Source organism: Martes martes (assembly GCF_963455335.1).
Source record: "Martes martes genome assembly, chromosome: 15".
In the NCBI taxonomy this organism is placed as follows: domain Eukaryota; kingdom Metazoa; phylum Chordata; class Mammalia; order Carnivora; family Mustelidae; genus Martes; species Martes martes.
The window spans coordinates 48,771,673-48,798,745 of record NC_137903.1 but is presented as its reverse complement, the minus strand read 5'-3'; the positions used below and the strand labels follow the sequence as shown (position 1 = coordinate 48,798,745).

The window sequence follows — 27,073 nt, the reverse complement described above, 5'->3', positions numbered from 1 at the left end:
TGTTTTGGGATAATTTTAATATGGCATTTTTAATTTGGGTATTTTAATTATAGGTTTGTTCTCATTCCTGCTAGTGAAATTCAACACTCATGTTGACAGCAAATGTGAATACATATCTAGAGACAGAGATGTGATTTTTTTTTTTACTGGGAATTGCTTTTGGTACCTTTTCACATTTACAAAGCCAAATATTAATTAAGACTGCATGTCTGCAGCTGTTTAAGTACTTTATATACAGAAATGACCAATTTATTATCACTTTTAATCTAATTCTTAGACAAAGCCTAAAATAAAATATTTAATAGACATGGAATACATAATCTATTTACTATATTATATATTCATATACTACCAACAAAATCAAAAGTCCACATACCCAGCACCCATCTTGAGAAATAGAACATGAACCATCAACTTTGACACCCTCTGGGTATCCCTTCCTGTCACAAAATTCTGCTCTACTCCCCAGAGACAAGCACTAGCCTGAATTTTGTATTAATCAGTTTCTTAATTTTATTTAGAGCTTTACTTCCAGTAATGGTAAATTTTATGAGTCAGCTTGGCTAGGCTAAGTTACCCAGTAGTAGGTGAAACAAATCTAGATGTGTCTGTGAGGTATTTTCTTGATGCAACTAATAATTAAATCAGTAAACTTTGAGTAAAACAGATTACCTTTCATAGTGCGGTGGCCCTCATCTGATCAGTTGAAGGCCTCACAAGAAAAGATTGAGGTCCTCTAAGAAGGAAAGAACTCAGCCTCCAGGCTGCCTTTGAGCTCAAGACTGCAGCATCAACTATTTCCTGGGTATCAAGCCTGCCAGTCTGCCCTACGAATTTTGCATTTGCCAGCCCCCCCAACTGCATAAGCCAGCTCCTTGATAGAAGCTCTCTCTGAGTCTGTGTGTGTGTCTGTGTGTGTATGTACATGCACACACACAGCCTACTGATTCTGTTCCTCCAGATAACTCCTGCTAATACACTTCCGAAATATGTAGTAGTGTTGCCTACTTTTGAATTTTTTTTCTAATTGCTATACAATTTGCCTACTGAAAGTATGCAATCCAATGGCTTTTGGTGTATTTACAGAGTTATGCAACATCACCATAATCAATTTTAGAACATTTTCATCACCCCAAACAGCAATCTCATATTTATTAGCAGTCAATCCCCATTTCCTAGCCCCAGGAACAGCTAACCCTAACCGTAGGGAACAGCTAATCTACTCTGTCCCTATAGATTTGCCTATTCCAGACATTTCATATAAATGGGATTATACAACACGCAGCCCTTTGTGACTGTCTCCTATCCCTTAGCATGATGTTTTGAAGGCCCATCCATGTTGTAACAAACATATCAGTACTTCACTCCTTGAAGTTGCTGAGTGATATTCCATTGTATGGACAAACAACCTTTTGTTTATACATTCATCAAATAATGGACCTTTGGGTTGTTTCTACTTTTGGGCTGTCATGAATAATGTTGCTGTGAACATCTATGTACAAGTTGTATTTGAATTTTATATAAATTAAATCATATTTTATATATTATTCTGTGACTAATATTTTTGACTGTACATTAGGGTTTTTGAGATTCATCCAAGTTGTTGACGGAAGCTAGGGTTCATTATTTTCAAATAGTAGTATGTTATATGATTATACAATAATAGATGTATCTATTCTGTTGATAAATATTTGGGTTGTCCTAGTTGTTTCTATTCCAACCAATACTTCCGTAAATATTCTTGTACATGTCTCCTGGTTCACAGAAGATATTTTTTTCACCATAACCTTCAGGGAGAAATCCACTTGAGATCATGGGATAGTACAAATATATAACTGAGACAAAGTGTTCCTAAAGCAATACTTACTAACAGTTATTCTAATTATATGCTATGCATACTGGTACTTTCTATTTTAAATAATTCATTTTTAAAAACTGGGCCCAAGTCACTCATTTTATTTCACAACCTCTAAGGATCCTGGCCCTCCATTTGAAAATATACAACTCTAGGCTATGTATGAGGGCATAGGATCCGCAAATCATAGGATTTGTGCATCTTTCCTTTGCTCTACTTTTCGGCCTATTTGGCTTTTGTTACCAATCTCATGGGTATTTTATCATATCCTCTCGACTCAATTTACATTTTCTCCTTCTACCAATGTGGTTGAGTACCAATTCATGTTTGCTAACCATTTATGTCCTTTTAAAAATTTATTCCCGTTTTTTATAGTGTTTTGTTTCATTTCTTTATTGATTTTTAGGAGTTCTTTATATATTCTAGATGTGAATCCTTTCTTTCAATTATGTATCACAGATGCCTTTTCCAAGTCGATGGCTTCTTTTCCCCACACGATCTTTGTGTCAGAAATTCTTAATTGAAATATAGTCAAATGTAGCAAACCTTTTTCATATAGTAGGCATTTTTTGTGTTTTACTTAGGAAATCCTTTTCTATCTTGGGGATCATAAAAGTTCTTTTACATTTTCTCCTAAAATCTTTACTTATTTGTTTTTCATGTTAAACCTTTAAGATATCTGGAATCTATTTTGTTTATAGTGCAATTAGGAATATAATTATATATATAATATAACTACATATATAGGTATATATAATATAACTATATATATAAGTGTGTGTGTGTGTGTGTATATATGTATATATAGTTGTTTCAACTCTTCCCAGCATCTACAACGTTACTCTATCCATATTTGTACGACTCCATATTTGGTTCCATTGGTTTATCCATCACATATCTGTACCAATATCACATACTCTTAATTATAGGCCTTTTAAAAATTTTTTTTATGAATTTTTAAATTTTTTTATAAACATATAATGTATTTTTATCCCCAGGGGTACAGGTCTGTGAATCGCCCACATTTCATAGCACTCACCATATATAGGCCTTTTTAAAAAGATTTTATTTATTTATTTATTTGACAGACAGAGATCACAAGTAGGCAGAGAGGCAGGGAGAGAGAGAGGAGGAAGCAGGCTTCCTGCTGAGCAGGGAGCCCAATGCGGGGGGGGGGGGGGGGGGGGGGCGGGGCCCTCCATGGGAGGCTCCATCCCAGGACTCTGAGACCATGACCTGAGCCGAAGGCAGAGGCTTTAACCCACTGAGCCACGCAGGTGCCCCAATTATAGGCCTTTATAATAAGTTCCCTCTGCTTGTTCATCAGAAACGTCTTCATTATTACTGGTCCTTTTATGCCCATATTTCAGAACCAGCTTATCAGGTATTAGGGAAATCCCTGTTGGGACTGTGATTAGAGTTGCTAGAATTTATAGATCAGTGTGGGGGGACTTACCATCTTTACGATACTGAATCTTTCTCTCCAGAAGCACAGTATGTCTGTCCATTTATTTAGGTCTTCTCTAATGATCTTCAATAACTTTTAAAATCTGTAAAGTGTTGCTCCTCTTTATCCTTGGTACCCTATTTTTGTTGTTGTTTTGCTTCCAAATGGAAGCAGTATTTTAAAATAAATATACTGTATCCTGATTTTGTAAGTTTAGATTGTACTCTTAAATTTGAGAAATTGGAGATAATATTTTAGATCATTCTAAATTCTTTTTATATAATAGAGGTCCCTCATATTCCTCATACACATGCATGGTAAAATATCATAACATTCTAAATATTTTACTAAAGGTATAAACATCTCACATATTCTCCTCAAAATACAGAAAATGGGAAATTGTATGCTTTAAGTGCAAAAGAAGGAACAAAATATATATGAGCATTCTTACAACCATTGTATTACAAGCTGATGCAGAATGCTAACCTCTGTTTTTCAGCTTGAGATCATGGTCTTATATGATGCTTTGTAAAACATTTTTTCTTTTTAAAACACCAGAAACTCACAGCACAATTCAAAGTTCATTTTTTCCCTTGAGACTCTAGTTGAATTAAAATGTCTCTGCCTAGACATTACAGGTTTTTTTAAATAGGAACAAAATGGTTTGGCTCAGATATCAAAATGGGCAATCAGTAGAGCCAGTGCCAGGTTACACTGAATTTGATTACATCCAGTATACTTAAGGAGAATTTTATTTGTTGTTACTTATCTAGCTTTTCCCCCCAACCACTTTATTTCTCTAAAATAGTGAACTATTGAAGCATTTATAAAAAGAGAAATTCTTCAGTCCCTGAGAAGCTGAAATTCTAACCAGTTCTCTGGTGGATTTCATTCTAGATGGCCACAAAACTCATTTTGAGTCTATACTTTAAGTTTTCCCAAATCCTTTGTTCTCTGTTTTAGACGTTCCCAATAGCCAAGAATTTTATTCATGGTTTCGTTGTTTAAAATGGAAATACTGTCCACTTTCAGTCTTTAACTCTTTATACTAGACAATGACATTAAAAGTCAGAATCATGCTAAAATGTATCATGCTTTCTCTAAGGCATAGAACTTCATTTATTTGCTGAAGGGTAGCATTAGCCTGTTGCTTTTTTAGTCTATGGTTCTTTCTGCATCCTTCTGGATTCCTTAACTCCCTTTTTTCCTTAGGCTTAAGCTGAAAATCTTCCCCAGATGTTTGGCCTTGTTCACCTAGTACCTAATTCTACTGGATCTCCTTACTGATTTATAAAATGTCCCCTCTATTCATATTAGGAACAAAATGTTGTTAATTCTTCCGTAAATACCATCATTGGAACTGACTGGGATCTTTAGGAGTCTGAAAGATTTACCTACTTCTAATAACTTGAATTAGTGTCGCTGTTCAGTGCTTCAGGGGGCCTGCCAATTTCAGTGTCATTTGCTTCTTTGGGGGTTAGCTGCTGCTCTGTGGAAATACAGTTTAATGGCTTCATTTAAATGAAATACGTTCTAGGGCAATTTTATGAATCTTCATGTGTGGTTTTCCCTCACATCAGGAATAGATGCACTTCTTTTCCCTGAATGGAAGGCACTGCTTTCTTTTTTCTTTCTTTCTCCTTCTCTCCATGCTTCCTCCCCCTCCCTTCCTTCGTCTTGCGCTCTGATGCATTCAAACTTTTCATGTGGCTTTTAACAAGTTGACCTTAGTGTGGACTTCACCATGTCTCTTTTGCTTGTTATTCATGTAGCATTTTGTACCACAAATTTCTCTTTCATCAGATTTGGTGCAGTTTTTTATTTTTTTTCAATTTTTTTTTCCTGCCCCATTGTCTTTCTTTTCCCCTTCTGGTAACTGATTTACATGTATGTCGAATTGTTTAATGTCGTGCAGCAGGTTCTGTCCATTTTTTAAAATGATTTTTCTGTTTATCTTGGATGATGACTCTACCTTCAAGTTCACTTAATTTTTCCTCTGTAATTTCCATTAGGCTGTTAAATCCACCCAGTGAAGGTTTGTTTGTTTGTTTTTCTGAATCTTTAATTTTTTACAGTTTCCACTTGCTCTTTTTTTCTTTTTCTCTTTTGAGACTTTTTGTCTCCTGAGGTTTTCATGTACTGAAAACATTTTGTTTTACTTTATTGAGGAGAGTTATAATAGTTTAAAATCCTTACCTGTCAGTTTCAATATGTATTCATCTCAGGGTCAAACTAAAAAAAAGGACTCATTTTCTTGACATTTTGAATCATATCTTGGATCTTATGAGTAAGCTGTAGAGGTTATGGATTCCACTGTAAATGCTTCAGATGTCCTCCCCTGCCTCTCTGAAACTCCCCATCCTTGGTTTCCAGGTCACCTGCTCCCGACGGTCTGCACCTCACTCTCCTGACCGCTCATTCATCAAGTCGTGTTTACTCCTGCTCCTTTGCTCCTGAAACCCGGGTCCCGCCGGAAAACATGGTTCTTGGCAGTCCGGTCTTTCTTCTTTCCACTTTCTTCTACAGAGATCTCATCGACTTCCACACTTTTAAAACTCACCTGGCAGGGAACGGAGCGAGGCTTTTCCTGCTCCCAGGCATCGGAGACCTGGGGCCAAGGCCGAAGGCCCAGAGGCGTTCAGTATATCCCACTTTCTCAACGTGGCTGCAAACAGCACCGACGGAAGGAGAATTCAGGGCTTCTGGGCTGGGTGTACTCTGGAACTTTCTTCCCCCTGCCGTCTGCCCAGGTGTGAATACACGCCGAGCGGAGCCCGAGCCCCTGAGCACAGGTTCCAGCTACGCCTGCCAGGGGGCGGGGCTCATCTCACTTCCCCCGCCCGGTGTGCGGCCCTCCGCCCGTAGGCGGCGCGCAGCGGGGAAGCGGAACCCGGACGCGCGCGCCCCTGCTTCTGGCCGGGCGCGGGGCGCGGTGCACCACCGGCTCGTCCCCCTGCCCGGCATGGCGGAGCGCGACGATTCCGAGCCCACCCCCGGCTGCAGCGGTCTGGGCCCTGGTGGCGTTGGCGGCGTTGGCGGCGCCCACCCATGGGCTCCGGAGGACGCCTGGATGGGCACCCACCCAAAGGTCAGAAGGCGCGAGAGAAGCCGGGCGCCGACCCTGGCCCCTTCCCTACAGGGACCCTCGGCCCTCGCCTCCCTGCGGGGCCGGGTCGCCGAGTTTGCGCGCGAACCTCCGAGAAGGGGACCCGCGTGCACCGTGCCCGTGGCGAGCAGTCTTGGTTTTATTTGCTTAACTGAGTTGAACTATTGTTCTGACACCCGCCCTCCACCCCACCCCACCCCGCCCCGCCCCAGCCCCAGCCCCAGCCCCAGCCCCGGACACACACCCACCCAGCCTTTCCAGAGCTAGTTAAGAACCACTCCACCAGTTTATGAGTTTTGCTGTGTTGGGCCTCTTCTGGGGATGGCCTCATTTAATCCTCGCAGTAACCAAGTAACTGCAGTACCCACAGCAAAAAACAAACAAACAAACAAAAAACCAACCAACCAACCAAACAAAAGCAACCAACGAACCAAACAAAGAAACCCCCCAAAAACAACAACAAAAAAACAGCTTGCGGGCCTTGGTTAGCTTAAAAACATCAAGGTTTAGGCATAGCCGTGTTTGCCCTTGGCCTTGAGTCCAGAGTGTGCGTTGTGATTTAGCTAAGGGCGAGTTCGTGATTTTTCTAATTTCTTGTCAAGTTTCTTCCCCAAAGCAGAACTCCTCAATATTTGGGTGTTTTGTTTGTTTGTTTTTGTTTTTGTTTTTTGGTAAAGCAACAAAGAATATGTAGTTCCTTGCTTGCTTCTGCTCGGCAAATTGCTGCCTTGGACCAGTCATGTCCCAAGCAATGAATGGACAATGAATGGAGATGCGGGTTTTGTCGGAATCTCAGAGACGGGCCTAGTTATTTGAGTACAATTGCAATCTTCTGCTGGGAAGCAGTATTTTTATAGATCATTATCTAAAAACAGTCAAGAAAAGAAAAATTTCGAAGATGTAAATCTGAAGAGTTAATCCCTTTTCATGTTCTCTTTCTTGATTTTATTCTCCTTCCCTATCCCCTTACTCTCTGTCAAGGTGAGAAAAACAAGCATGAACATGTTATTCGGTGCCATAAAAAGAAGAACCATAACACCGTTTACTAGCATGAACCCGAGAGTTCTACCTGAGACTTTGAGTAGACTGCTTGAGTTTGGAGACCCTGTTAGGTCACCAGCTTTGTGGTTTTTTTGGTGGGGGGGTTTGGTTTTTTCTTTTGGAAGTTTTAAAATCTCATTGCTCCTCAGTTTCCTCATCTGTAAAATAGAGATAAGAATTTACCTTAGAGGTTTGTTACAGGATTAAATCAGTTACTATTTGTAAAGCACTTGACATATAGTAAGCACTATATATGTAAAATATATAGTATGCAACATTAATTTCGTATTATTCTCATGGTTAGAAATCCTCAGCGTTTCTTTATGGATAAAATTCAAACTTTTAGCTTGGCTATCAAGACCTTGTAACCTGATTTCCAATTACCAATTTTAGTGTCATTTTCAAACACATTTGAGGTGTGAGGAGGACAGTCAATAATACCACTGTTCTCCTGCACCTGCCCATACTTATGATGAAGCTCGTGGGAGTATGACCGCAGATCTGTACCCATGCCAGTCTGCCAATGCCTCACCTCTGCATTAGGCCTGCTTACCCACTGAGTCATTGGGATAGCTGGAAAACCTCAGGCTTCCCTTACAGGGGTAGTCACTGAAGAATGTTCTCCAGTGCTGACCAGCAAGTCTGAAAGAAGACAGGAGTAGTATTTTAGTGGACTTTCTTCATAGGCAAACAGAGACCATGGAAATAGTGGCTCTCACTAACATGCGACAGCAGAAATCCTATTAGAAGATGTCTCTACTCCTGGCAGATAGATTTCTTTATAGGCCTTTGAATACGTGTGGCCTCTTCCCACCTATGTGTGATTACTCACACTGTTACCCTGCCTTCACTATTTACTCAAATCGTATCTGCCTTTCAGGGCGCAATCTGTATCCCACTCTGCCACGAAACATCCACCAACCAAGCCATCTGAGTAGAGCTCCTCTGACGTGTTGTCTCTTGTTTTTTATTTCACATGCTGGTTTTTAATCACTGTCATGGGTTGTCATTTGCCTAATAATTTCAAGTGTTCATGTGTTTACCTTAACAATTGCAAGTTTTTTTAGAGACGGGGATCAGGTATTAATTGCTTTCTAATTCCCACTGTACCTAGAAGAGTCTTCTACCTTTTATATATATTTAATGAGTAGTTGTTGATTGGGTAAATGAAAATATTAAGAGATTCTTCCTTCTCTGACAATTACATTTTGATTTCCAGTATTTAGAAATGATGGAATTAGATATAGGAGATGCCAGCCAAGTTTATATAGCATTCTTGGTTTACCTGGACCTCATGGAGAGTAAGTTATTTGTTTTATTGTTTTGTTGTTGGGGCTATGGTGGGGGGATGAGGAGTTGGGTTGGGATATGGCATTTAAGCATTTTCTGTTAATTTTGTCAGTTTTGTAATTTCTTCATTTACATTGGGAATTACTGGGTAACAGAAAATACTAGAAAAGTAAAGAGAAGATAACATTATGGGTGATGTCTGCTCAGCGGAGTATTAGGTAGAAATTTAGAATTTTACCTTTTATTTTTGATAAATTATTGTCCATTCAATGATGCACTTTCAGGTAAAAGTTGGCATGAAGTAAATTGTGTTGGATTACCAGATCTTCAGCTCATCTGCCTCGTCGGTACTGAGATAGAAGGAGAAGGATTACAGACTGTGGTGCCTACACCCATCAGTGCTTCCCTCAGCCATAACAGGTGGGCAGGTGATTTTGGTCTTTAACAGGTTAGTTCCTTTCCACTAGGAATCATTAAATTCGAGGTAATAATATATTCTTAAAGGAAAATAGGCTACTGGGATCATAGCTTTACCCTTGGTTATTTGAGGAATAAGTTAAATATGAGCACTTAACAAGTACTTAACACTTAACTGTATTGTCAGTACTTTTTCAGAGAAGGAATATATAAGATAGAAATGTTATCCTAAAGATAACAGAAAATGTTTTCATTCTTATAAGGAGGCGAGACCATTATACTTGAAACACGGGTATTTTAAGAGGTACTATAATAATTGATACAAATTATATTTGCTATAGATGTTGGTGAAGAGTGTGCTTAACATGCAAGTTGGAATGAAAGGAAGTGTCATACAGTTCATGGGATCTTTTAAAAAAAATCTTAGCTACACTAATTGGATTAAACATATCTTTATTTCATGACATGTTCTCCAAATCAACCTCATAAAACAAAACTAGATTCTTGACAGTAACTTATATCTAACTGTATGGGTCCCCTCCTTCTTCACTTCCACTGTCCTGAGGTAACTCATCCTGATCCCATATCCATTGGGAATTTTAAAATTTTAGATCTTTTTTACTTTATAAAGAGCATATAATCTCTTGACACTGACTTCATATACTCAATATTATATCGCTGAGATTTATCCATTGTTGCATGTTTGGTTTTTGCTGCTATATCACATTCCATCATGTGATTGTACCCTAGTTTTCCCAGCTACTTGCCTGTTGATGGAGAGTTGCTAATGTTTGACTTTAGGGGATAATTTGAAAATTATTTTCCAAAGTGGTTGCTTCACTTTACTTTCCACCTGCAGTGTAAGCAAGATCTCTTGGAGTTATATTGTTTCTGCCATTTAGTATTGTCAGACTTTAAAGTTTTTGTCTTTTGAATGGGTTATCTCATGGTGGTCTTAATTTGTATTTTTTCTGATCTCTGATATATTGAACATTTCTTTATATATTTATAATTTCCTCTCTTGGGAAATTCCTGTTCATATCCTTTGCTAATTGGATTGTTTGCAGTTTTCTCACTGACTCATAGGAGTTCTTTATATATTCTTGATAATAGTCCTTTTGGTTGTGTTTCCCAGTTCTTAAATCTGTTTTCAGGTATTTTTTGATGAATAACAGTTCTTAATTTGACTCTAAGCATATTCATACATTTTTTACAATGTCTTTGTGTCTAGGTTAAGAAATATTTCCTATCTAAAGGTCTAAGAAAAAAATCACCCAAATTTTCACTAAGAGTTTTAAAGTTTTTTTTTTTTTAACAGTGTGAAAGGAAGGTTAGGGACCTCGTTTTCATGTGGATAACCATTTTTTTTTCTACTTACGTTTGCTGAATAGTCTCCCCTTTCCGCATCATCTGACATATCACCTCTGTCATTTTCCAAAGCTCCATCTATACATTGACTTGTTTCTGGGCTCTCTTCATATTCCATTAGTCAGTATATCTATCCTTGTGCCACTAGTACATTTTCTTAATTCCTGCTTCAGAAGAAGTCCTGATACTCCTGGTTTCTAGCTATCAAGTCTCCCTTTCTGCTTTTCTTCTTTAGCAGCTGTAGCAGGCAGCCTCTAAGATGACTTCTTGGACTCTGGCCTCCTGGTAGTCCCACCCTTGTGTAACTCCCCTTCCTTGAGTGTGGTCTGTACTCGCTGACTTGCTTTTAACAAATAAAATTAGGCAAAAATGATGGGATGTTCCTTCTAAGACTACTACAAAAGACTATGGCTTCTGTCTTGGACAGTCTCACTTTCTTGTTCTGAGGGAAGCCAGCTTCCCTGTGAACTGTCATTTAGAAAGGCGGGAAACAGAGGAATAAAAGTAACTATTGATGGAGAGATGGGGAGGGCTGGATTCCAGAAAATAGTTGAAAAGATTAATATTGAACTAAAGGAGGAGGATTTCAACTTCAGAGATTGTGAGGCAGGAAAAAAGGACAGGTGAAAACTTGGCTTTTTTTGGGTGGGTATATGTGTTTAGAAGAGGGCAGAGTACCTTAAATTCTGACATAAAGGGCTTTGATGAATACCTTTGTTTTTCTTGTTCACTGTGATTGACGTAAAAGAGCACTGGACTGAGCCTTAACACCTGGGTTCTGGTCTTGGCACTGACAATTAACATTTTGTTTGATCATTGATGACACACCTAATTTGTCTGGGTTTCAGTTTCTTTGTCCTTCAGTGAGGGATTTAGATTGTCAGTGGATAATATGTAAGATCTTTTCCAAATCAAAGTTACCATAATTGGCTAGTTTCATTAGTATATTCCATAAAACTATATTAAACTAATTTTTAGATTTCTAGTAATGTTTTAGCACAATTTTGTATAATTCATTATAAGAATTTTTTTTCAATATATCGGGCTATTCATACTCTTCTCTGAGAAGAAATCTGTGAGATTTTTCTCTGTTTCAGAATCACAAATAGTTGATGGAGCTGACATCAAATTTGATCACTGGTACTTTCTGTTTTTTGCTAGCATGATTTCCAAGCCTCTCTATGTCTGAAAGACTTGATAATTCATTCATTAAAACTCCCCCTATATGTCTTTTAGTTACTGCAACAAATATCCTACTAGTTTACTATTATTGTTATACTATTTGTTTGGACAAGGAACTACCATTGGGAATTAACCTGAATTTAGTCCTAAAAATTAAAATCAATAGCCTATTTGAATCAAAATGATTTTCATAAGTCTAGAGGTACAGTCTGAGTCCTGTTACTTTCTAGTTTTTTCCAACTAGTGATTATTGATTTTCCAGCTTTATTACATAAAGCTTGTTTTCCTCTTTAAATAGAATTAGTTGGGAGGATAATTTAGTAAGCCATTTTTACCCTCTTGGATTTAATAACTTAGATGGCTTAAGCCTTTGTATTTTGGTTTTTATATAAATATTCATAATTACATTATGCAGTAGGATAGTAATATAGAAAATAGCACAAATGAAGCCCAATACCCACTAGATTTATTATGCCTTCTGTGGCATAAAATTTTCTCAATTCAAAGTATGCAAGTAACTTTTTAACAAATAAAGATTTTGTGTGTGTGTGAATGAGAGAGTGTGTGTTTGATTTCATTCCTCAGTCTTTAACAGGAGTGATATTTTTAGGTAGTAGGCATACTTTTATCTATTTTTACCTCCATGCATATTTTATATATAAAGTGTTGTATATCTAACAGTAATGCTGTGAATTCAGACATTCGTTGTTAATAAAGGAATTTTCCTTCATTAGTAACTCAAAGAAAATGGTTAACTTTGAATCTTTGGTAACCTTGCATAGGGAAGAAATTCATGTCCTAAAAGTATTTGGGTAGGACCTTGTGAGGGTAGCTCACTACAAATATATATATATATAGAAAGAGAGAGAGAGAGAGGCTCATATAAAAATAAAATATTTTATATAAGAAAGGTAACTGCTTACTTTATTCAGTAATAAATCATCTATAAAAATAAATCACTGTGTTCACTTTTAAACAGCATTTTTGTCAGGTAATATTGTTGAGGCTTTTAGTTTTTACTTACCAAATATTTGCTGAGTGACTATTATGTGTCAGGCAGTGATCTAAGTGCTGGGGATACCATGTTGATCAAGACAGTTCCCTTTTTGGTATAAATGACATATAACATTGTAGGTTTCAGGTGTACAATATAATGATTTGGTATTTGTATATATTGTGAAGTGATCATCACAAGAAGCCTAGTTAAGATCTGTCACCATACATAGTTACAGAATTTGTTTTATTGTGATAACATTTAAGATCTACTTTCTTAGTCACTTTCAAATATGCAGTTCAGGGTTATTAACTGTAGTTGCCATGCTGTACATTATATCGCCATAATTTACTTATATTATAACTGGAAGTTTCTGCCTTTTAACTCCTTTAATCCATTTTACCCACTCCCTGCCCCCTGCCTCTGACAATCACTGATCTGTTCTCTGTATCTATGAAATTTTTTTTTAAGATTCCGGATATAAATGGGATCATATAGTATTTTAGACAGCTTCTTGAAAATAGTGTTCTAGCACTAAATGTTGGTTTGGAAAATAAGTTTTATTTCATTTTTTGGTAATTGTTGGATGGGATCTAATAAAAACAGAATTCTTCTTTGTTCTGAGACTTAATTAACTGTAATTTGGGACTGCCTCCACTTATTTTATTGTTAAGTAATTGAATAACAGGGATAATGGAGTACGGATAAGTACTTTATAGAAGGTTGTAGCAGGACTCAGAGGAAGGACGGGAAAAACCTCCTGTAGGTGGTAAGAGACCATGTTTTAGCAGGACAACTGCAAGGAGTTAAGCATGATCGCCTGCTTATAAGCATGGTGTCTAGTTCAGAGCTGGTGCTCTATGATGTTGGGTAAGGCAGCTAATGAATAAATGAGAAAATAGGGAAGGATGGGAAATGAGGTGGGAAAGTTTACCTGGATCATGAAGGCCATCACTGTTTTCAATGCTTTGCTATTAAAAATTGTACTATAATGAATAGCCTTGTAAGTATATCTTTGTTCCCATGCATGACAGTTTCTCTAAGGTGGAAATCTTGAGGTGAAACGGCTGGGACTTCAAGCATTTCCACCTTCCTCTATACTGGTTATTACTGAATTGCTCTCCTAAAGGTTGTCAGTTTATAGTTTCATAATATGTAAGTTTTCATAGAGTAGAGGAAGAGATTTACTGACATACACCTGACAAAGATTAATTGATAGTACATAAATAACTTCTGTGACTCAAGGAAAAACAACCTAACAAAAAACATGGATAAAAACAGGCAGTTCACAGAAAAGGAACTCAAATGGCTCAAATCCATTTATAATCAGGGCAATAGAAATATAAAATGTGCTCATTCGTGGTTTGTCTTAACTATGCAGAAGCTTTTCAGACAGGTTAACATTGTTATTGTGTGAGAAAAAGAAGGTATTAGCTTATGGGGGAATCTTTGAATAGGACTACAACTAGCTCAGAGCGTACCTTTGAGTGAATTAAAAGGAGACATACAAAAAAAGTCTCTTCTCCAGAGTTGAGGGCGTGGTAAACAGCATAAGCCGGATTTCAGACCCACTTGTAACAGGCCATCTTGTCCAAGGCACAATCTGTGCAGTATACTCAATTCCCTGCCCCTGAAGCGTGTCTGTTGAGTCCTGGCTTTCCACAAAGAACACTAAAAATTGCTGCTGCATGGATGGTGTCACTGAAAGACTTCAGGCAGGGGAGTGATACTGTAGATGATTCCATGTGGTTATAAGAGTATTTTGCCTTTGTAGACAATGTTACAGTATTTCAAAGTACAGTCCTAAGTGTACTCTCATTTCTTCAGCACTAAAATTCTGAATGGTTTATAGGGTACTTCTCTTATCTACTTTCACATTAGATAAAAGAGCTGGTGTTAAAAATTTATCCTTATTTATACTCTACTGTTTCCAAAAGATTATGCAGGATTAAGTGAGTTATATCAAAGTCTCATAGTAGATAACAAAGCCTCATAGCTATTAGAGTTCTGTTTCTTTCTATTTCTATTGGTGTTTTTAAAATCTTTTTTTATTGAACTATAGTTCAATACAATAAAAACACAGTATTATTTTAGTTTCAGGGGTACAACATAGTGATTCGAGAGTTGTATACATTACAAAATGTTCAAAATAAGTGTAGTTACCATGTATCACCATACAAAGTAATTATAATTAACTATAATCTCTATGTTGTACTTTTCATCCCCCATGATTTATTTATTTTATTACTGGAAGTTTGTACCTCTTAATCCCCTTCACCTATTTTGCCCATCCCCCCACCCCCCTCTACCTGGCAACCACCAGTTTGATCTCTATTTATAAGTCTATTTCTGGGTTTATGTTTGTTTGTTTTGTTTTTTGGATTCCACATTTAAGTGAAACCATGGTATTTATCTTTTTCTGGCTTATTTCACTTACCTTAATATCTTCTAGGTTCACCCATATTATGAATACCAAGATTTTATTCTTTTTTATCGCTGAATAATGTTCCATCATATATAATACATATATATGTATTATATATGCACAATATATAATACATATATATGTATTATATATGCACACACACACTCACACTCCCCACATCATTATCCATTTATCTGTTGGTGGACACTTGGGTTGCCTCCATATCTTGGGTGTTATAAATAATGCTGTATTAAACATAGGGGTGCATATATCTTTTCGAATTAGTATTTTCATTTTCTTTGGGTAAATACCCAGTAGTGGAATTATTGAATCATATGGTATTTCTATTTTTAGTTTTTTGAGGAACCTCCGTACTGTCTTCCATACTAGCTGCACCAATTTACATTCCTACGGGCAGTGCACAAAGATTCCCTTTTCCCCACATCCTTGCCAACATGTTGTTTCTTGTCTTAAATCTTTTTTTTTTTTTTTTTAAGATTTTACTTATTTACTTGACAGACAGAGATCACAAGTAGGCAGAGAGGCAGGCAGAGAGAGAGGGGAGGAAGCAGGCTCCCCGCTGAGCAGAGAGCCCGATGCGGGGCTCAATCCCAGGACCCTGAGATCATGACCTGAGCTGAAGGCAGAGGCTTTAACCCATTGAGCCACCCAGGCGGCCCTTGCCTTAAATCTTTTATTGTAATATAAAAACAGATACAGAAAACCACACAATAAAAATGTATAGATTGAGTTATATGGTAAACATCTTGAAGCCTAGAACCACCATCAAGTCAAGAAATAGAACTTTTCCGGTCATCCCCAAACCCCTTCCATGTGCTTTGTTCCAAGCATAAGCCTCTGTTTCCTTTAAAGTAGCTCTCTTTTCCTTAAGTAGCTGTTAGTCATACTTTTATAGTAAAAATTTCCATGTGTTTATCTGTAATTTAGTTTTGTCTTTTTTTAAAAGATTTTATTTATTTGAGGGGTGCCTGGGTGACTCAGTTGGTTAAGTGCCTGCCTTCCGCTCAGGTCATGATCCCAGGGTCCTGGGGATTGAGTCCTGCATCGGGCTCCTTGCTTGGTGTGGCAGGGAGCCTGCTTCTCCCTCTACCCGCTACCTCTCCCGCCTGTTCATGCAGTCTGTCTCTCTCTCGTGCTCTCTCTCAAATAAATAAATAAAATCTTAAAAAAGAAAGATTTTATTTATTTGAGAGAGAGAGAAAGAGAGAGCACAAGCAGGGGATAGGGGAGAGAGAGAGAGAGAGAGGCAGACTCCCCGCTGAGCAGAGAGCCTGACATTGGGCTCAATCCTAGGACGCTGGGATCATGACCTGAGTCAAAGGCAGACACTTAACTGACTAAGCCACCCAGGCACCCGGGTGTGCCTTTTTTTGCTAAGTCAGGCTTATTGAGGTTTAAGTTATATAGTAAAAAGCACTTATTTTAGGGATATAGACAGGTGAGTTTTTAATGAATCTATATAGTCATGTAACCAATACACAGTTCCCCCAAAACCTCCCTCATGCTCCTCTGTCATCAATTCCTATAGTTTTGTCTTTTCCAGAGTGTCATAGCAATAGAATCATAGCCTTTGTGTCATGCTTCTACCCCTTACCATGATGCTTTGGAGAGTTTTCCATGTTGTTGCATAGATCATGCCCTTCTTTATTGCTGACCAGTAGTCCATCGTGTGCATTTGCCGCAGTTTGTTTAACCAGTCACCACTGGTTGGACATTTGGATTGTTTCTGGTTTTTGGCTTTTATAAACATTCATTTTAGGTCTTTGTGTATACAAGTGCCTTCAGTTCTCCTGAGTGAATATTTAGACACTGAATAGCTAACTAGTTCATATGATAAATGTATTTTTAACTTTATAAGAAACTGCCACACTATTTTCTAAAGCTGCTTTGCTATTTTCTGTACCCACCAGCAAAGTGTAGAAGTTCTAATTGCTGCACAACTCAGCAACATTTTAAATGGTCAATTTATTTAATTTTAGTCATTCAGTTAAATATGTAGGGATATCTCATTGTGACTTTAAATTTGTATTTCCCTAATGACTAATGATGTTGAACAACTTTTCATGTATCTATTTGCCACCTGTACCTCTTCTTTGGTCAAGTATCAGTTCAAATCTATTGCTTATATTTTAAAGATTATGTTGTGTTCTTAATAAATTGTAAGAGTTCTTTATGTGTTCTAGATACAATTCCTTTATCAAATATTCTTTTTAAAATATTTTCTTCCAGTCTGTGACTTGTCTTAATTTCTTTGGAAGAACAGGTTTTAATTTTGGTTGATTTTCAATTTATCATTTTTTCTTTTACAGTTTTTAGTTTTTGTGTTCTGTGTAAGAAATGTGTGCTTAACCCACAGTCATAAAATTTGCTCCTACATTTGCTTTTCAGAGTTTTGCAGTTCTAGTTTTTCCTTTAGGTCTGTAATTAATTTGAGTTGAATTTTGTATATGGTGTAAGCCAAGAGGGTCAAGGTTCTTTTTTTCTTTTTGCAAATGCATGTCCAGTTGTTCCAGCATAATTTAAGTGCTGCAGCACCTCTGCTGAAAATCACTTGACCATTTGTGTACATCTGTTTCTGGACTCTGTAGTCTATATTCTTGATCTGTGTGTCTGTCCTTTTGTCTGTGTCATACTGTCTTGATTACTATAACTTTGTAGGAAGACTTGAAATCGGGTAGTGTAAGTCCTCCAACTTTGTTCTTTTTCAAAGTTTTTTTTTGGGAGGCTATATTAGGTCCTTTTATTTTCCATATAAAATTTAAAATAAGCTTTATCTCTACAAATAATTTTTAGAGTTATTTGTGTCTCAAGAATTTTTCCCATTAAAAATTTTTTTGTTGTACCTTATAAATCTCCATTAATCTGCACTAGAGACTGGCAAACCTTTTCTGTAAAGCTCTGGATAGCTGAGATTTTTTGGTGTTACAGGCTATTTTGTCACTGTCATAACTCAGCTTGGCCGTGTTAGTGTGAAAGCAGCCATAGATAGTAGAAACACATGGATGTGGCTGTGTTCTTATAAGTTTATTTATAAAAAATAGAGGGCAATTCAGATTTGACTCACAGGACCAGTAGTCTCTAACCCCTGATGTATGACTTCTGCCTCTATCCCTTTGTTTTCCTTACAATTTTCCTGTTAAAGAACCTGGGCCATGTGATCTGCATGGTCTCCCTTACTCTGGGTCTGCCAACTGCTCATTCATGGTGCATTGCAACATGTTTCTCTGTCCTCTGCGTTTTCTGCAAATTGGCAGCTGAAACCAGAGGGTTGGTAGATTTAATTTGATCACAGTAGTAAGACCATCATATAGCTGGTGGTCTGTTCTTTGATCAGTAGGCATATAATGGCTCTGTGTAATCTTGGTAACTATTGATACTTGATGCCTAGGTTTTCCTGGTGATTTTAACCTTTGTTACCACTATTGTTCTGCTTCATGATTCCAGTTCACCTCCCTTGGACTGCAGCATAGTGCATAGTATTAGTATTAGGGCTTTGGTCATATATTGTTCCCAGGACGTCTTGGTGCTGACTTCCCCCTTTGACTCTCACTCAGGAAAGCATGATGGAATGTGAGTGGATGAGAATGATAATGTATTATAGGGAATATTAATTTTGTATTAAAACATAACCTGCCAACTTTGGTACTTCATTGTTGGAAAGAAATTACTTGTCACACAGTGCACAATCTACCTGAACATACCAACATACCAGTAGTAAATCTGTTCTGTGCTGCTTAATATATGGAGGTGTGTGTGTGTGTGTGTGTGTGTGTGTGTGTGTGTGTATGTGTGTGTTTTAATGCTCTGTATCCTTCAAAAACATTAAATAACATTTTTATTATTAGGGAATCAGGGTAGTATACAAACATCAGATCCAGAGAAATGGGTAATTTGCTGGGGGTGAAAACTCATGTTATTTACAAAAGACATACAGCATGTAAAGTGTAATAGCTGTCTCCTTTATTCAAGTCCTGACTTTTGGAGTCTGTTGTTTGTAAAACTGGACTAAACTCTATCCTTTGCGTAGGTAGCTACCACTTAGCTATAAAACATTGCCCCAGTGATGACAATAAATAATCTCCTTGTGTCTCTCAAAGTCACTTCAGTAGCTATTGCTGACTGGCCAAGTAGCATATATATTCACATGGCTTATTTTTTCCATTATTTATTTTATGGTGTATATATATTTGCTGACTCCTTCTAGTCAGCATGTAATGATTTATCTGTGTAAATTTCTAAGAATGCCTAAACAGTTTTTGTATCCATTTCCTACGTGTTTTTCCAGGCGTTGGACCTGATTTAATTTACATAGTTTCTGGCAAACGTGCAGGATGAATGTGTATTTGAATGGAAGTGAGTGAATGCATTACTTTGAGCAAAAGGATGCTTTGTGACTGGTGATATCTGTAAAGCAGTTATACATAATATATGTTCATAGTTAAAACACTTTGGCATATATTTCAAATCTCAGAAGATCTTGTGTATAATAGTCCATTGTGAAAATATTGATTTAATACTAATTGCTGATCTCCAGTGGGAGAATAGAATTGGTAAAGAGCCCATATATGACTATCTAGTAGGGAAGTTATGCTGATGGAGGAGGAGGTTGTTTGTGTTTCTTGAAGGGAAGGACACATCTCCTTTTTCTCTCATCTAAAAATACTTCTGAAAGCTAATGTAAAATGATTTTTAGCTTACATTTTAAAATACTATATTAAGTTACATATTTAGATGGTATATGCATATGGAAAGTACTCTAGATTATTTCTCACTAAAGTCAATCTAGGAATCCATGTAGCAAGTTTGGTAAATGACTGTAAATGTTATGAGTACAGTTTCCCCAGACACAGCAACGGTATAAAATCATATTAATAAATGCATTGAGGTCAAAGAGATCTGATGAATTTAAAGATGAGACAACCAGAGGAATCCTAATGAAAGCCAGAGGACTTTTTCAGTGCTAGGGTAGCAAATGAAGTCAAATTTATGTTCAGATAGTTTAATTAGCTTCTTTTTGGTCATTGATATTTGTTGAATGTCCCTAAATGGGAGAAGTATATTATAACAAAATTAGGATAGGTTTCTGTAATAGTAGTATAGGTAGTTGTAAATAGGAAAGTATCTTAAGTAACTCACACAAGGACAAATAGCAAATTATGAGGAAAAAATTTTTCTGTGTGTGTGTGTGTGTGTGTGTTTTAAGTAACCTCTGTGTCCAGTATGGGGCTTGAACTCACAACCCTGACATCAAGAGTCACATGCTCTACTGCCTGAGCCAGCCAGGCACCTCGGTTTTTCTGTTTTTTTAACTATGAAGTTTTTTCTTCCAATAGAACCCATGCCATCTCTCAATTTCATTGTTAATTTAGTTTCTTCAGTAATATATGAAAGATGTGCTGAAAACTAAACCCACAGTTGCTATATTTTAAGTTTATCTGTGTTTATAGATGTTATAAGTTTCCAAAAAAGTGAGTGTTTTGTACAATTATGAAATCCATGCACAGTTAAGATACTGTTTTTTTGAAATGATCTATAAATCTCTTGTGTTACAAAGGATCATAATCTCTTGCTTAGTAATTTTTCATCCTTTTGAGACCTGACTAAATTATAAACAGTCCTCTCCTCTTGGTGCCAAAGGATAGTGGCTAGCTTGTGTGAGGATGGAACCTCTCCAGTGGCTGTTTTATCCCCCAACTCCCACAAATTAGTAGCATTTATTTTGATTTATGGTGATTGATAACCTCTCTAAAATGGGTACCCTCAGCCTTTTTATCTGAGAGAAAATTTTTCTGAATGTTCTCTTTCTTAGCATCTTCCAATCTGAATATTACTGTAGAAACTTAGAAAAAGCCTTCAATATTCTGTATGCCCAGGTTGGTCACCTGCTAGTTTGGCAGCCATAAGGCCAACAGTCTAAGAACTTGAGTCATTTGGTTTCATGATCCTACAGTTCAGGCTAATTTATGTGGTAAGAGAAGTGAAAACAGTTCATTACACATAGAAATGAGTGTCAGAGCCAAAGTTAGGATTCCTAGTCTATGATTTTTTTTTTAATTTAAAATTTTTAGTAAATATACAGTATAATACTGGTTTCAGGAATAGAATTCAGTGATTCGTCACTTACGTGCAACACTCAGTGCTCATCACAAGTGCCCTCCTTAGTGCCCATCACCCATCTAGCCCATCCACCAGCCACCTCCCTCCAGCAACCCTGTTTGTTTTCTGTCATTAAGAGTCACTTATGGCAGGTTGCCTGGGTGGCTCAGTTGGTCATGATCCCAGGGTCCTGGGATCGAGTCCCACATGGGGCTCCTTGCTCAGTGGGGAGCCTGCTTTTCCTTCTGCTCCCCCTGCTTGTGCACTCACTCTCTTTCTCTAACAAATAAAATCTTAAAAAAAAAAAGAGTCACTTATGGCTCTTCTCTCCTTTTTTCTTTTCCCCCTTCCCATATGTTCCTCTGTTTTTTCTTAAATTCCACATATGAGTCTAATTTTTAAAATCTGATGCCCAGCTTATTAAGCCATATTAACCTGTCTCCCACACCATTGTTTTCAAAAGAATATGCTTTCCCTTCTTCCTACATCGAATCAAAACCCCTGCAGTTCTTTTTTCTTTGTCAGAATTAATGTAGCTTTTAAATATTCTGTTTAAAAGCTATTGATAGTAATTTTCCCTTTTTAAAGAACATGATTACTTTTAAAATAATTAGCTGTTCATGTGTTATCACAGCAGTAAGCCAGATAATAAAAATGGACTAATTGTTTATCTTTAAATATTATATCACTCTTCTTATAGGGAAAAGAAAAAGACCCCATATTTTAAAACACTGAGGTGTTTTTAAATTTAAAATTAAAATTTTATTTATTGTTCTTACACCAAAATAATATGCCTTTCAGGAAAAATGTTAAAAATGTATATAATTATACTTTTTATTTAAGCATTAAATATAATGGATATAAATATAATTATAGACTATCTAGAGGCAAAGTAGAAGCATGTTTTAGTTTTAGAGGTAGATAAAATGGCAAATTGTAGATTACTCCAGTATTTTCTAGGTTTCCTGTTCATTTATTGGGTGGCTGTTGTATACTGGACTTAAGGGGTACAAAGCATCACAGTTCTTGCCCCCATGATGCTCACAGTCTAGAGCTGAGACAGGCATTTATGTCCAGTGTGGTAAACGGAGCGAGAGGGCACTGAGGAAGACTGCAGAGGGGAAGATCCGACCTTGGCTGGCAGCATGGGAGGTAGGGAAGACTGAAAAAGCTTCCTGCAGGACAAGTTGCTTGAAATATCTGTAGGCGTTCCATACGGAATGGGGATGGGAATGGATGTTCCTGAAAGAAGTAGTATCAAGAGGAAGGTATTAAGGACTGAGAGAGCCTGAAAACTGCAAATTTGTTCATTATGTCTGGGTATTAGTAATGGCAAGGGGAGTACATGAGTGCAACTGGTAAGAAAGCCCTAGAACGGGGTGTGTGTGTGTGCACTGCGTGCATGCGTGCATGAGAGAGAGAGAGAGAGAGATGGGAACAGGAGAACGAGGAAGAAGAGAGGGAAAGAGAGACAGACATAGAATATGAGGCAAGTAACTACTATCCCCATAGGCAGTAGTAGATGAGGAGAAGCAGAATGGATTAAGGAATTAAAAGATAAGAGAAAGAGGAAAAGTTTTGCTGCTTGGGTGTCTTTGAGGGACACAGGCATCCTGAAACAAAGGTGGGGAAATTATGTGAATGAGAAGAGTAGGAATCATAATGCTTGTGTCCATTTTCTCTAAAGACTCCGATTAAAATACACACGTCTGAGAATCTAGGAAATGATGAGCTATTACTGCAAAAGCATAACTTAGGGATTTAAGGGGGTTAAGCCACTCTCCAGCACTTGCCATTTATTTGCTTCCTTTGCTGAACATTTTCAGGTTTCTAGCTTCTAAATGTAAAAAGTTCGCTAGGGCACAGATCTCTGAGCTTTTTTCTGTTCTTCACACTCCCTAGACAGCCTCATCTGGTTTCATGGCTTTAAATATCATCAATATATTGAGGACCCCCCAATTTTTTTTCTCTACCTCAGCCTCTCCTTGAACCTAAGACTCCTATTTGACTGCCTGTTTGACCTCTCCACTGGAATCTAAAAGGTATCTCTAACATGTCCAAAAAGAACTCTCAATTTGCATCCTAAACTGGTCCTTCTGCGGTTTCCCCCATGTCCATCAGTGGCAACTCTATTCATTCTGAAACTCGGGCCAAAACCCTTGAAGTCATTTTCTGTATAGAAAGACTGTTTTTGAGAATAATTTTGCACTTACGGAACAATTGAGCAGACGGTACAAAGATTTCCCATACAAGCCCCAGCCCAACACTGTTTTTAGTGTTGGTTAGTGTTATTATTAACGTCTTGAATTAGTGTGGTACGTTTGTTATAATTAGTGAACCAATATTGATACATTATTTTAACTAAAGCCGGTAGTTTACATTAGGGTTCGTTCTTTATGGTACAATTCTATTGATTTTGACAGGTTTATAATGTCATGTATCCACCATGACATACAGAATAGTTTCACTACCCTAAAAAGCCCCTATGCCCCGTGTATTCATCCCTTTGCCCCTACACTGAACTCCCAGCAGCCCCTAACTTTTAACTTTCTATATGGTTTTGCCTTTTCCAGAATGTTGTATAGTTGACATCGTACAATATGTAGCCTTGGCTTCTTCCACTTAGCAATGTGTATCCTCATCACCGTGCATTGTTAGTTTTTTGAGTTTTAGCTATGCTAATAGGTGCATAAGCAGTATCTCATTTTTTAAATTTGCTGTTTCCTAATGACATATAATGTTGAGCATCTTTTCATGTTTATGTGCCATCTGTATATCTTCTTCAGTGAGGTGACTGTTCAGATCTTTTGCCCGTTTTTTAATTTGTGCTGGTTTTTTTTCTTTTTATTGTGTTTTAAGGGTTTATATATTTTGGATACAAGTCCTTTTATCAAATATGTGTTTTGCAAATATTTTTCCCTCACTGTGGGTTGTCTTTTTATTCTCTTAATAATGTCTTTTGCAGAACAGAAGTTATTAATTTTAATGGAGTCCAACTAAATTTTTTCTTTTGTGGATCACACTTTTGGTGTTGTATCTTAAAAACTCCGGAGTGGGGGGTGCCTGGGTGGCTCATTTGTTAAGCGTCTGCCTTATGCCCAGGTCATGGTCCCAGAGTCCTGGGATCAAGCCCTGCATCAGGCTCCCTGCTCTACGGGAAGCCTGCTTCTCCCTTTCCAGCTCCCCCTACTTGTGTTCCCTCTCTCTGTCTTTCTCTGTCAAATAAATAAATAAAATCTCTAACAAAATAATAATAAAAATAAAAAATAAAAACTCATCACCAAATCCAAGGTCACTTAGATTCTCTCCTATGTTATCTTCTAAATGTTTTATGGTTTAGTGTTTTACATTTAGATCTATGATCATCTTTGAGTTAATTTTGGTGAAAAGTGTAAGGAATATGTCTAGATTCATTTTTTTAATGCTTATAATTGTTTGTTCCAGCACCATTTGTTGAAAAGACTATTCTTTCTCTGTTGACCCACTTTTGCTCCTCTGTCAAAGATCAGTTGACTCTTTGTGTGGGTCAGTTTGGGACTCTCTGTTCTACCATTAACCTATTTGTCTATTCCTTCACCAGTACCACATGGTCTTAATTACTAGCTTTGTAAGTCTGGAAGTCGGTTATAGTCAGTCCTCTTACTTTGTTCTTCTCCCCTATTGTGTTATTCTGGGTCTTTTGCCTTCCCATATAAACTTTAGAATCGGTTTGTCCATATCCACAAAATAACCTGTTAGAGCTTTGTTTAGGATTGTGTTGAATCTGTAGATCTCATTGGAAGAATTGGCATCATTACAATACTGAGCCTTTCTATCCAGGATCATGGACTGTCTTTCTATTTATTGAGATTTTCTTTGATTTTTTTCATCAGAGTTTTTTAGTTTTCCTTTTACAGATCCTGTGTGTATTTTCGTTAGGTTTATGCCTAAGTATTTCATTTTTTTATGTAAATGTAAATGGTGTTGTCTTTTTTATTGCAAATTAAATTGCTCATTGCTGGTATATAAAAAAGCACTTGACTTTTGTATATTAAGTTTATATCCTATAAGCTATATAATCTCTTACTAGTTTTAGTCCACCCAGTTCTCATACCCCAAATTAATACATCAACAAGTTCTGTCTATTCTTTCTTAAAATTATATTCAAAATCTGTCATTTCTCACCACTTCTGCTATACTGTCTTTACTTTTTACTCTGGTGTAAACTATTATCATCTCACTCCTTGTACAATTGCAGCCTATGAAGTCGTCCTTCTTTATAACACTTACCACATTTATTGCTACTCAATATATTATATATTTCGTTGTCTCTGATTGTTTCCTATCTTCTTTCCTCCACTAGAAAATAACCTCTGTGAAAGCAGGAACTTTGCTCTTTTCATTGCTATTGTCCCAGTGTCTAGCTTGGTACCTAGTACTTGGTATTAAATAAGTATTTGTTGAATGAATGAATGAGTGAACTTTCTTAGATTACTCAGTTCCTACAGCAGAAACTTGCTTAATAACGTTTTAAAGAACATAAGGATATGCTGCAAGCAACCTCCCAAGAGTTTCAAAAGAAAATTAGGATGTCTGCAGAGTCCATCCACTTGCAAGTTTTATCACTACTTCCCACACTTTGCACTGTAACTCTATATGCATCTGCAGATAGAGAACACTCACAGATCTGAGGAGGCACTCCGCCAAGGCTCTGAATAGCCTCCTTACCTTTTAGTTAAATTCTTTTTTATCTCTATCCTCCCCACCTCTCCCTCCAACCACCTTTCAGCCCTCCTTTTCCTTAGTGTCTTGGGGAAAGGACTTACATTTATGGTGGAGTAAGGATTACCAGAACTAATTGAGTTACCTCTTGAGGACATTTTTAAAGATGTTCTTAGTTATAAGATTTAATCCTGAAGTGCTGCATATTTTTTTGAAGGATACTCCATAACTTCCCTGTAATCAAAAGATATTTCTTCTCTCCGAAGGTATATTCTTTATTACAAATGCATTTAATGACCATTATTTTACTGGAGGCCTGAAGTCTAATAACTGGTAAAATAATTTCTATCATTTGGTCTCCCCGTGTATCAAAATGTGTGTTCTCTCTTGGAAATCTGTTGCTGTTGAAACCCCCAGTTCCAGCAGTGTCTTGCAACTGACACAGCATTTTTTCTCTTAGTCTCAAAAAAAAGGCTTGCAGTTTATTTTAGCAGAATGACTTCCCACTGGGGTGAATGGCCACACAGGCACTTAATTATTCACTAATCCAACCCTGGAACTTTAGCTTTTTTAACTAGGAGGGCGCTGGCATGATTCTCAAGGAAGTGGTCTATTATCCTCGAAACTTTTCTTTTAGCATTGCTCCTGTGGCTGAATAAGGTTTCTTTCGTACCTTGGGCACCAATTTCATTTTGCATCGTGTTCAGAGTTGCATTGCATTTTGTTGTGCTGTTCCAGTATCTCATAATGAGGCAGGGCAAGAAGTGTTTCATTGCTGAGTCTACAGTATGTACCAGTTTGGTCACGCTGAAGAGGACAGAAGGAGATAACTGCTTTCTGTGGGTTGAAATTAATAATAATTTTAACCCATGATCCATTTTATTTTAACAACATTTAAGTTTAAAATAATGTTTTCAACTTGCTTGTCCTCTGTACAAATCTTCAGAGATTACTTAGTCTCTGTTACAGGATCGTCACAAAAAAATGAATGCTAAGATTTATGGAAGGTATTTATATAGCTTGGAGGGAGGGCAGTAGCCACATAATGTTACCTATGTGTTTGCTTCAGGCTTCTTTTCTTTTGTAAGATTTTATTTGTTTATTTGAGAGAGAGTGAGTGAGAGAAGAGC

General features: G+C 37.2%; 1 protein-coding gene across 1 annotated transcript in view; it reads left to right on the top strand.

Annotated features, from left to right (window-relative positions):
• Positions 1-6,208: 6,208 nt before the first annotated feature.
• The window catches only part of TSEN15 (tRNA splicing endonuclease subunit 15), a 34,087-nt gene continuing 13,222 nt past the window's right edge, over positions 6,209-27,073 (top strand). Inside the window, exons 1-3 of the mRNA XM_080823993.1 lie at positions 6,209-6,390; positions 8,669-8,750; positions 9,024-9,159. Of these exons, the coding sequence (XP_080680119.1) occupies positions 6,265-6,390; positions 8,669-8,750; positions 9,024-9,159 (344 nt within the window). The 5' untranslated portion in view covers positions 6,209-6,264. The remainder of the gene's footprint in view (positions 6,391-8,668; positions 8,751-9,023; positions 9,160-27,073) is intronic.